This window comes from Salmo salar, chromosome ssa14 (assembly GCF_905237065.1).
Source record: "Salmo salar chromosome ssa14, Ssal_v3.1, whole genome shotgun sequence".
NCBI lineage: Eukaryota > Metazoa > Chordata > Actinopteri > Salmoniformes > Salmonidae > Salmo > Salmo salar.
The window spans coordinates 47,167,797-47,181,042 of NC_059455.1; the positions used below are offsets into that span (position 1 = coordinate 47,167,797).

A 13,246-nucleotide genomic window follows, 5' to 3' on the forward strand; every position below is an offset into this window, starting at 1 on the left:
GGTGAAAATGTTAATGATGATAATATAGGATGTTAATATAGGATGTTAATATACGGGGATGTCAAATCAAATCATGTTAATACAGGGTGATGTAAACCTCTACAGGATCGGTGTCCCGACCTCGGGACATTTGAGCTAACGGAGGCTAATGCGATTAGCATGAGGTTATAAGTAACAAGACCATTTCCCAGGACATAGCCATACAGTGGTTCATCCTTTAAAAGTTGCAGTGTACTGCGGCGCAGCTTGCATGGTGCCGCAGAATTCTATGGCATGTTATTTAAGTGCCAACCACCGGTACCATTAATGCTAGTTAGTGCTAGTTTGACCACTAGAGGGCATCTTTGAGAAGCATTTTATAGCCTTCAATAGTGGCTGTACTAGATAATTTAAAACCTCTTTTTTGTAAGAACATAGTATATGGGACTGATTTTAAATCAAATCAAATCAAATTTATTTATATAGCCCTTCGTACATCAGCTGATATCTCAAAGTGCTGTACAGAAACCCAGCCTAAAACCCCAAACAGCAAGCAATGCATGTGAAAGAAGTTAAATAAATAGTTAAATAAAGGTTACACTAGAGCATAACATTTATGCACCCTAATTTTCTAATTCTAGTCTAACCGATACCCAAATGGAGATTCAGTGAAAATAAAATCTCATTGATTTATCAAGACCAGTCCCCATGCTTGCCTCAGAGCAGTGCGAAACTGTGTTAAAGTAGTTGTAGGCTTTTGCTTCCAATCCTAATGCTTCTAACTTCAATATGCTCTTTAAATAAATAAGACTTACACCACTTTTAACAGCACATTGCTCAACACTAGTGAGACTCAAGTCACCTACGGTAGGGCTACAGTATATCGAAAAATATGACTTGACTCTCCGCCAATAATTAAATATAGAGGATTGGAGGATTCTAAATTAAAACCAAAAGCCACCTCATGGGTCACCCGGTGGCGGCCGACACGGGTATCGAACCTGCATCTGTAGCAACGCATTTTGCACTGCAGGAGCCCCCATCCACACTGGAGCCCCCATCCACAAAGTATCAAAATACAGAGAGGTGTTGGTAAAGGTATATTGTCCTGCTAATAGCCCGTAATGGACTATTATAATACTGTACATGCTGTCCAGGTCAGGGTAATCAAAACAATTATTTGTTAAAAGACTATCAGAAAGAATGTTGATACAAATGTATTTTGATCCAACGCCATGAATGTCACTCAGCTTTATGTAGGTGCCGGCTGTATGACCGTGTCATCAACTTGATAATATTTAACTATATTTTGGAGGTTAGAACATTTTCAAAAATACAAAAGAGAGCGATTGTAATCTGAATAAAGGCCAAAATAATATTTGTAAGGCCAAAACATTTATTTCTGTTTTTAGAGGGAGAGAAACGCTGGGCCAATTGTGCGCCGCCCATAAAGGCCAAAATATACAGGAACGCTAACAAAAATAATTTGCAGAAACTCGTTACTGAAGACGGAGTCATCTATGATTCTCCTAATTATAATTTAAAAGAGTAAGCTAAATATTTTAGGCAGATGTTCTTTTCCGTCTCATCCTCTTCCACTGAATATTATGGTAAGGAATTCTTTCCAAATAATATAAAAAATGGAAAATTAACAAATGTACAGAAAGATCAGTGCGAAGGCCAAATTCCAGAGGAATTACTTTTTGAGGCTATTAATTCCTTTCAGTCTGGAAAAACCCCAGGGCTTGATGGCATACCGGTAGAGGTATGTCAAGTCTTTTTTTGATATACTAAAAGCTCCATTGTTAGATTGTTTTAACTACTCCTATAGAAATGGTAGTCTGTCAGGTACTCAGCAGGAAGGTCTGATTTCTCTATTATTAAAACAAGACCCAGATGGCAAATATAAAGACCCAGTCTATCTAAAAAACTGGAGGCCCCTTACACTTCAATGTTGTGATACAAAAATACTAGCGAAATGCATAGCACTCAGAATTAAAAAGGTTTTACCAGGTATTGTTCATCCTGTTCAGACAGGTTTTTTACATGGACGATACATTGGAAATAATATGACAACTACTAGAAATAATAGAACATCATGAAACATCTAAGAAGCCAGGCCTGGTATTTATAGCAGATTTTGAAAAGGCATTTGATAAAGTAAGACTGGATTTTATTTATTAATACCTGGATTTTTTCAATTTCTGTGATTTTCTTATAAAATGGGTAAAGTAATGTTTTATATTAAGTCCGCAACCTAGATCCCTGCAATGTCTCATTGAAGGTCTAGATAACTTTTCTGTACTCTCTGGACTGAAACCTAATTATAGTAAGTGTGCAATATAACGTATTGGATCTTTAAACAATACAACTTTTACTTTACCCTGCAGTTTACCTATCAAATGGGCTGATGGTGAAGTAGACATCCTTGGTATTCATATCACAAAATATATAAATAAATTCTCCACACTGAGTTTCAATAGAAACTTGTAATATTAGATCCTGTAACCATGTGTCACGATTGTGGTAAGGAGTGGACCAAAACGCAGCGGGAAAATGAATACTCATCTTCTTTTTTATTTGAAGAAGGAAAACAAAATAAACACGTATATAAACAAACGACTCCAAACAGTCCCGTTAGGTGCAACAAACACTAAACCAGGAAATAACTACCCACAAACCCCCATAGAACAAACACCCCTATAAATAGGACCTTCAATCAGAGGCAACGAGAAGCAGCTGCCTCCAATTGAAGGTCAACACAATAAACACCACATAGAAATAGACCAACTAGAAATAACATAGAAATACACTAACATAGAACATAACCCAAAACCCCCCGAAACACCCAAAACAAACATCCCCTGCCACGCCCTGACCAAACTACAATAACAAACAACCCCTTTACTGGTCAGGACGTGACACCATGTCTATTTATGGAAAAATTGCCCTGATTAACTCCTTTGTCATATCTCAGTTTACTCACTTACTTATGGCACTGCCTACTCCTGATGATTTGTTTTTCAAATCGTATGTGCAAAAAATATTTTGCTTTATCTGGGATGCTAAACCAGACAAAATAAAGCGTGCCTATTTATGTTATGAATATGAATTATTAATTATAAAAGCACTAAACCTTTCTCTAAAAACTTCACTTATTCAAAAGTTTAACTTGAACCCTAAATGGTTCTCAAGTAGATTACTAAGAAAAGCTCATCCTTTGTTTAAAAATTGCCTTTTTGCCTTTGTGCAGATTGCCATGTCTCATTTTCGATTAATTGAAAATTATACTTTTTTCAAATGATCTCTCTTTTTCAAACAAGCATTGCAGAGCTGGCTACAATTTCATCCCCCTGAAAAGATAGAACAAATATTACAACAAATATTATGGCTGAACTCAAATGTGCTGGTTTATAAAATACCTGTATTTATGGGAAAGATGTTTGAAAATTGTATTTTGTTCTTAAATGTTATTGTAAATTGGAATGGTGGAGTTATGTCCTTCACGGACATCAATCCAAGAGTACAACCAATTGATTACAGCATTACCCCAAAAATGGAGGAGGCAGGTGGCAGGGGGAGGAGGTAGGGAACTGGTCTGTCTGCCCAATATAAAGGATCAAAACTGGCTGAGGAATAAAAATGCATAAATAGGAAAGTATACCAGTTTCATTTGAGGATCAGGATGTTGAGAACTGTGCCATACAGATTGCAAAATAGTTGAAGAGATTTTTTTATGTACCGATTCCATGGTACAGGGTGTATGAGTTGATATATACTGCTCAAAAAAATAAAGGGAACACTTAAACAACACAATGTAATTCCAAGTCAATCACACTTCTGTGAAATCAAACTGTCCACTTAGGAAGCAACACTGATTCACAATAAATTTCACATGCTGTTGTGCAAATGGAATAGACAACAGGTGGAAATTATAGGCAATTAGCAAGACACCCCCAATATAGGAGTGGTTCTGCAGGTGGTAACCACAGACCACTTCTCAGTTCCTATGCTTCCTGGCTGATGTTTTGGTCACTTTTGAATGCTGGCGGTGCTTTCACTCTAGTGGTAGCATGAGACGGAGTCTACAACCCACACAAGTGGCTCAGGTAGTGCAGCTCATCCAGGATGGCACATCAATGCGAGCTGTGGCAAGAAGGTTTGCTGTGTCTGTCAGCGTAGTGTCCAGAGCATGGAGGCGCTACCAGGAGACAGGCCAGTACATCAGGAGACGTGGAGGAGGCCGTAGGAGGGCAACAACCCAGCAGAAGGACCGCTACCTCCGCCTTTGTGCAAGGAGGAGCAGGAGAAGCACTGCCAGAGCCCTGCAAAATGACCTCCAGCAGGCCACAAATGTGTATGTGTCTGCTCAAACGGTCAGAAACAGACTCCATGAGGGTGGTATGAGGGCCCGACGTCCACAGGTGGGGGTTGTGCTTACAGCCCAACACCGTGCAGGACGTTTGGCATTTGCCAGAAAACACCAAGATTGGCAAATTCGCCACTGGTGCCCTGTGCTCTTCACAGATGAAAGCAGGTTCACACTGAGCACATGTGACAGACGTGACAGAGTCTGGAGACGCCGTGGAGAACGTTCTGCTGCCTGCAACATCCTCCAGCATGACCGGTTTGGCGGTGGGTCAGTCATGGTGTGGGGTGGCATTTCTTTGGGGGGCCGCACAGCCCTCCATGTGCTCGCCAGAGGTAGCCTGACTGCCATTAGGTACCGAGATGAGATCCTCAGACCCCTTGTGAGACCATATGCTGGTGCGGTTGGCCCTGGGTTCCTCCTAATGCAAGACAATGCTAGACCTCATGTGGCTGGAGTGTGTCAGCAGTTCCTGCAAGAGGAAGGCATTGATGCTATGGACTGGCCTGCCTGTTCCCCAGACCTGAATCCAATTGAGCACATCTGGGACATCATGTCTCACTCCATCCACCAACGCCACGTTGCACCACAGACTGTCCAGGAGTTGGCGGATGCTTTAGTCCAGGTCTGGGAGGAGATCCCTCAGGAGACCATCCACCACCTCATCAGGAGCATGCCCAGGCGTTGTAGGGAGGTCATACAGGCACGTGGATGCCACACACACTACTGAGCCTCATTTTGACTTGTTTTAAGGACATTACATCAAAGTTGGATCAGCCTGTAGTGTGGTTTTCCACTTTAATTTTGAGTGTGACTCCAAATCCAGACCTCCATGGGTTGATAAATTGGATTTCCATTGATTATTTTTGTGTGATTTTGTTGTCAGCACATTCAACTATGTAAACAAAAAAGTTTTTAATAAGATTATTTCATTCATTCAGATCTAGGATGTGTTATTTTAGTGTTCCCTTTATTTTTTGGAGCAGTGTATAAAACGACCCAAGATTCAAGACTTCGTGCTTTTCAGCAAAAATGATTATATAGAATTCTATCCACCAACAAAATGTTGAATATTTGGGGCATAAAATCATCGAAGCTTTGTTGTGAGGATACAGAATCAATAGACCATTTATTTTGGTATTTCCCAGAGGTAGCCTGTTTCTGGTCTTGCGTTCAGGAATGGCTGAAAATACATAGCATTGATCTAAAATTGACCCTAGAAATAGTACTGTTAGGAGATCTGGAGAGACCGGGTCAGTCAATTACTAATATACTAATACTCTTAGTAAAATGATTTATCTTCAACTCGCAATCTGTGGATTCTATTCGATTAGATAGATTGAAATTGTACGTTAAACATCACTGCATAGTTGAAAGATATATGTTGGATGTTAATATAGGGGATGTTAATATAGAAGGGTGTTAATATAGGGGGATGTTAATATAGGAGGGTGTTAATATAAGGGGGTGTTAATATAGGATGTTAATATAAGGGGATGTGAATATAGGGGGATGTTAATATGGAATGTTAATATAGGGGGGAATGTTAATATAGGAGGGTGTTAATATGGAATGTTAATATAGGAGGGATGTTAATATAGGGGGGATGTTAATATAGGATGTTAATATAAGGGGGTGTTAATATGGAATGTTAATATAGGGGGGTGTTAATATAGGGGGTGTTAATATGGGAGGGCATTAATGTTAATATTGGGGGGTGTTAATATAAGCGGATGTTAAGATAGGATGATAATATAGGGGGGTGTTAATATAGAATGTTAATATAAAGGGATGTTAATATAGGTGATGTTAATATAGGTGATGTTAATATAGGGTGGTGTTTATATAATATGTTAATATAGGGGGTGTTAATATGGCAGGGTATTACTGTTAATATAGGGGGTGTTAATGTTAATATAGGGGAATGTTAATTCAGGGGGAGGTTAATTTAGGGGGATGTTAATATATGGGTTTGTTAATATAGGGGATGTTAATATAGGGTGATGGTAATATAGGATGTTAATATAGGGGATGTTAATATAAGGGGGTGTTAATATTTGATAATATAGGGAAGTGTTAATATAGGATATTAGTATAGGATGTTAATATAGGGGAATGTTAATATAAGGGGGTGTTAATATAGGATGTTAATATAGGGGGATGTTAATATAAGGGAATGTTAATATAAGGGGGTGTTAATATGGGGGGTGTTAATATAAGGGGGTGTTAATATAGGGGGAAGTTAATATAAGGGGGTGTTAATATGGGGGTGTTAATATAGGGGGATGTTAATATAGGGGGATGTTAATATAAGGGGGTGTTAATATAGGGGGATGTTAATATAAGGGGGTGTTAATATAGGGGGATGTTAATATAAGGGGGGTTAATATAGGATGTTAATATAGGGGGATGTTAATATAAGGGGGTGTTAATATAGGGGGATGTTAATATAGGGGGGTGTTAATATAGGGGGTGTTAATATAGGGGGGTGTTAATATAGGGGGGTGTTAATATAGGGGGATGTTAATATAGGTGGGTGTTAATATAGGAGGGATGTTAATATAAGGGGATGTTAATATAGGATGATAATATAGATGGATGTTAATGTCAGATGATAATATAAGATATTAATATAGGGTGTGTTAATATAGCGGGATGTAAATATAAGATGTTAATATAGTTGGATGTTAATGTAGGATGTTAATATAGGATGTTAATATAGGTGGGTGTTTATGTAGGTTGATAATATAAGATATTAATATAGGATGTTAATATACGATGATAATATAGGATGTTAATATACGATTATACTATAGGTGTGTTAATATAGGATGTTAATAAAATTGGAGGATAATATAGGATGTTAATATAGGATGATAATATAGGATGATAATATAGGATGATAATATAAGGGGATGTTAATATAGGATGATAATATACGATGATAATATAGGTGTGTTAATATAGGATGTTAATAAATTGGAGGATAATATAGGATGTTAATATAGGATGATAATATAGGATGATAATATAGGATGATAATATAAGGGGATGTTAATATAGGATGACGATGATAATATAGGTGTGTTAATATAGGATGTTAATAAATTGGAGGATAATATAGGATGTTAATATAGGATGATAATATAGGATGATAATATAAGGGGATGTTAACATAGGATGATTATATATGATGATAATATAGGTGTGTTAATATAGGATGTTAATAAATTGGAGGATATTATAGGAGGATAATATAGGAGGATAATATAGGATGTTAATATAGGATGTTAATATAGAATGTTAATATAGGATGTTAATATTGGATGATAATATAATGGGATGTTAATATAGGATGTTAATATAGAATGTTAATATAGGATGATAATATAGGATGTTAATATTGGATGTTAATACAATTGGAGGATAATATAGGATGATAATATAGGATGATAATATAGGATGTTAATATACGATGATAATAGAGGATGTTAATATTGGAGGATAATATAGGATGATAATATAGGATGTTAATATACGATGATAATATACGATAATAATATAAGGGGATGTTAATATGGGATGTTAATATGGGATGTTAATATAGGATGTTAATATAGGATGATAATATACGATGATAATATAGGATGTTAATATAGGATGTTATTATAGGATGTTAATATAGGATGGTAATATAGGATGGTAATATAAGGGGATGTTAATATAGGATGTTAATATAGGATGATAATATGGGATGTTAATATAGAATGCTAATAGGGGTGATAATATAGGGGGGTGTTAATATGATGTTAATATAAGATGTTAATGTATGATGTTAATATAGGGGCATATTAATATAATGGGATGTTAATATAATGGGATGTTGCAAACAGGAATGTGTGTTTTGGAATATTTTTATTCCTGTACAGGCTTCCTCCTTTTGACTCTGTCAATTAGGTTAGTATTGTGGAGTAACTCCAATGTTGTGAAGGTTATCACAGTGTCTTGTGTTATATACAGCAGATGGATTTCAGAATTAACCAGGAAGAGTCCGTTGAAGGGTTCAGTTAAACTGTCTAGGAGGTGTGAGTATTTTTTGATAAAAGTGCATAATTGGCATACATTAATGTCGTAAATATACAAGATAATGAGTTTCTTAATGAAGCCAGGTAATTAGAGGAGATGGCTAGTCTTGCATATTTATGTTGTATGATGTGTAATTTGTGTAGGTAGAAGGCATATGTTCTGGCCCGACAATATTACAGTAAATTAGATATTTGTAAATGAAGCTATAGTATTGAGTTAGGAAGCAAGCCTGATGAATCAAACCATTCATCTTTCTGATGATACCAACAGATTTCATAATTTTGCTACAGACAAATTGAGTATGATCCTTTTCAGAGGAATCTAGTGACATTAAAAAATAATGTTTACATTTACATTTAAGTCATTTAGCAGACGCTCTTATCCAGAGCGACTTACAAATTGGTGCATTCACCTTATAATATCCAGTGGAACAACCACTTTACAATAGTGCATCTAAATCTTTTAAGGGGGTGTTAGAAGGATTACTTTATCCTATCCCAGGTATTCCTTAAAGAGGTGGGGTTTCAGGTGTCTCCGGAAGGTGGTGATTGACTCCGCTGTCCTGGCGTCGTGAGGGAGCTTGTTCCACCATTGGGGTGCCAGAGCAGCGAACAGTTTTGACTGGGCTGAGCGGGAACTGTGCTTCCTCAGAGGTAGGGAGGCGAGCAGGCCAGAGGTGGATGAACGCAGTGCCCTTGTTTGGGTATAGGGCCTGATCAGAGCCTGAAGGTACGGAGGTGCCGTTCCCCTCACAGCTCCGTAGGCAAGCACCATGGTCTTGTAGCGGATGCGAGCTTCGACTGGAAGCCAGTGGAGAGAGCGGAGGAGCGGGGTGACGTGAGAGAACTTGGGAAGGTTGAACACCAGACGGGCTGCGGCATTCTGGATGAGTTGTAGGGGTTTAATGGCACAGGCAGGGAGCCCAGCCAACAACGAGTTGCAGTAATCCAGACGGGAGATGACAAGTGCCTGAATAATGTTAAACACTATTATTGCGCACAGAGTGAGTCCATGCAACTTATAATGTGAATTACTAAGCACATGAACGTATTTAGTCTTGCTATAACAAAGGGGTTGAATACTTATTGACTCAAGACATTTCAGATTTCCATATTTAATGATTTATTTTTTATTTTTTATAAAAACTTTATTCCGCTTTGACATTATCGGGAATTGTGTGTAGGCCAGTGGTCAAAAAAATCTACATTTTATCAATTTTAAATTCAGGCTGTAACAGCAAAAAGTCAGAGGGTGTGAATACTTTTTGAAGGCACTGTATGTATGTATTTGTGTGTGTGTGTGTGAGAGAGACAGAGAGATAGAGACAGAGAGCGTGTGTAACTTTGCCATTCACTCCCTGTCTTCCTCTCTCCCTCCCTCCCCAGTGGTTCTATGGTTTCTACCTGACCCATCAGCAGGGGCAGAGCGGCTTTGAGTTCTTCTTCAAGACCAAGGAGCTGAAGAAGAAGTGGCTGGACCAGTTTGACATGGCAATGTGAGCTGGGCTATGGCTGTACTCTGTGTCTGTGTCATGGTGGTCCTGTGTGTGGTGCGTTCAGCTCCATTGAATGTTTGCTACATTGCAGAACGATTTGCACTGAACGACATGTTTCCCCAAAATTGTTCTTGTACATTCCTGAACAGACTTTGAGGTACATATATGCTGTTTGGTAGGTGTGGCAGGGTGTGGCTTGAAGAAACAAGTGATGTATTTAAAGGGCAACGGTGCATTTTGAGCCCACAACCCAACCCCTCCCTGTCTTTCAACTGGTCGTTCAGTGCAGCACCTTTTCCGTTTAATTGAACGTTCCACTACGTTTAAAAAAAATACTGAATGTGGCTCGGTATTGTGGGTTTGATTCCTGCTGTGGCCACCCATATGAAAAATGTACGCTCGCATGACTGTAATGAATAAAATGATTTGTTAAGTCAGCCAGGTCGCTCACGATCCACTGCGAAATAAGACGTCCGTCCAGGTAAGCAGGATGTCAGGAGATTACTTAAAACCCAGGCCACTAGGGGCAATGGTGAGCACTATTACCATCAAGTAGACTTGGGTTTTGCTAGGGCGTTGTGGAAAGGGATGGTGAATGGGTGTAAACCGTGAGCTCTGGCTCCGAGTCTATGGCATTCAATCTCAGTGCTAGGCAATTATTTTCTGTTGTTTTTGTTTGAACCCTATCCTAAATCTTAACCCTTAACTTTACCATTTGGAATTAATACCTTGATTTAACCTTGGAAATTTGACCTTTATGGACAAACGTTTGATTCTGTACTGTGAGAGCTTGTTGGCTAAATTTACATTTACATTTTAGTCATTTAGCAGTGACTCTTATCCAGAGCGACTTACAGTAGTGAATGCATACATTTCATTTCATGCATTCTTTTATTTATTATTATATTTATTTATTTTTGTACTGGCCCCCTGTGGGAATCGAACCCACAACCCTGGCCATGCACACACCATGCTGGCGTTGCACACACCATGCTGGCGTTGCAAACACCATGCTCTACCAACTGAGCCACAGGGATGGCTAAATGGCATATACAGTTCCTTCAGAAAGTTTTCCTATCCCTTGACTTATTCCACATTTATTTGTGTTACAGCCTCAATTCTCTCACCCATGTACACACAATACCCCATAATGACAAAGTGAAAACATGTTTTTAGAAATGTTGGCAAATTTATTGAAATTGAAATACAGAAATCTCTCATTTACATAAGTATTCACACCCCTGACTCAGTACTTTGTTGTAGAAGCACTTTTGACAGCGATTACAGCATTGAGTCTTTCTGGGTAAGTCTTTTCACACCTGAATTGTACAACATATTGCCCATTATTCTTTTCTAAATTCTTCAAGCTCTGTCAAATTGGTTGTTGATCAATGCTAGACAACCATTTTCAGGTCTTGTCATAGATTTTCAAGTAGATTAAAGTCAAAACTGTAACTAGGCCACTCAGGAATATTCACTGTCTTTTCGGGCTCCCGAGTGGCGCAGTGGTCTAAGGCACTGCATCTCAGTGCTAGAGTCGTCACTACAGGCCCTGGTTCGATTCTAGGCTAGGTTGTATCACAACCAGCTGTGATTGGGAGTCCTATAGGGCGGTGCACAATTGGCCCAGCGTCTTCCGGGTTAGGGTTTGACTGACTTGCCTAGTTTAATAAAGGTAAAATAAACTTTTACTTTTACTAGGACTAAAGTGAGTTCAAGAGTTGTTTTGACCTTTGCTTAAATTTGAAGTCTCACTCATATTGTGAAGAAAATGTACAGTACCAGTCAAGTTTGGACACACCTACTCATTCCAAGGTTTTTCTTTATTTTTACTATTTTCTACATTGTAGAATAATAGTGAAGACATCAAAACTATGAAATAACACACATGGAATCATGTTGTGACCCAAAAAAATTTCAACAATTTAAAATATATTTTATATTGTAGAATCTTCAAAGTAGCCACCCTTTGCCTTGAGGACAGCTTTGAACATTCTTGGCATTCTCTCAACCAGCTTCACCTGGAATGCTTTTCCAACAGTCTTGAAGGAGTTCTTGTTGGCTGCTTTTCCTTCACTCTGCTGTCCAATTCATCCCAAACCATCTCAATTTGGTTGAGGTTGAGGTTGGGTAACATCTGATGCAGCACTCCATCACTCTCCTTGGTCAAATAGCCCTTACACAGTCTGGAGATGTGTTGGGTCATTGTCCTATTGCGCAAACCAGATGTGATGGTGTATCGCTGAAGAATGCTGTGGTAGCCATGCTTGTTAAGTGTGCCTTGACTTCTAAATATATCACTGACAGTGTCACCAGCAAAGCACCCCCACACCATCACACTTCCTCCTCCATGCTTCACGGTGGGACAACACATGCAGAGATCATCCGTTCACCTACTCTGCGTCTTACAAAGACACGATGGTTGGAGCCAAAAATCTCAAATTTGGACTCATCAGACCAAAGGACAGATTTCCACCGGTCTAATGTCCATTGCTCATGTTTGTTGGTGTTCTTATTATTGGTGTCCTTTAGTAGTGGTTTCTTTGCATCAATTCGACCATGAAGGCCTGATTCACGCAGTCTCCTCTGAATACTTGATGTTGAGGTATGTCTGTTACTTGAACTCTGTGAAGCATTTATTTGGGCAGCAAATGAACTTATCCTCTGCAGCAGAGTTAACTCAGGGTCTTCCTTTCCTGTGGCAGTCCTCATAAGAGCCAGTTTCATCCATGCGCTTGATGGTTTTTGAGACTGCACGTGAAGAAACTTTCAAAGTTCTTGACATTTTTTTTCGTATTGACTGACCTTCATGTCTTAAAGTAATTTTTGCTTATTTGAGTTGTTCTTGCCATAATATGGACTTGGTCTTTTACCAAAAAGGGTGATCTTCTGTTTACCACCCCTACCTATAAGGGAACAAGGCAAGACCCAGATGCAGACATGGGAGGCAGATGGTTTGAGTCTTTGATATTTATTAATCAATCCAAAAGGGGTAGGCAAGAGTGGTCATGGACAGGCAAAAGGTCAAAACCAGTTCAGTCCAGGCACGAGGTAAGGGCAGGCAGGATGGTCAGGCAGGTGGGTATGGAGTCCGGAAAACAGGCAAGGGTCAAAACCAGGAGGACTATCAAAAAGAGAATAGAAGCAGGAGTACTGGAAAACACGCTGGTTGACTTGAAAGACATACAAGACGAACTGGCACAGAGAGACAGGAAACACAGGGATAAATACACCGGGGAAAATAAGCGACACCTGGAGGGGGTGGAGACAATCACAAGGACAGGTGAAAAAGATCAGGGTGTGACACTACCTTGTCA

The 13,246-nt window shown here is 38.9% G+C and overlaps 1 protein-coding gene across 3 annotated transcripts in view; it reads left to right on the forward strand.

Annotated features, from left to right (window-relative positions):
* vav3b (vav 3 guanine nucleotide exchange factor b) overlaps nucleotides 1-13,246 on the forward strand; it is a 185,449-nt gene that overhangs the window by 114,289 nt on the left and 57,914 nt on the right. For all 3 annotated transcript variants that reach the window (XM_045694484.1, XM_045694483.1, XM_014141449.2), the window contains exon 15: nucleotides 9,820-9,929. In XM_045694484.1, coding sequence (XP_045550440.1) covers nucleotides 9,820-9,929 — 110 coding nt within the window. The remainder of the gene's footprint in view (nucleotides 1-9,819; nucleotides 9,930-13,246) is intronic.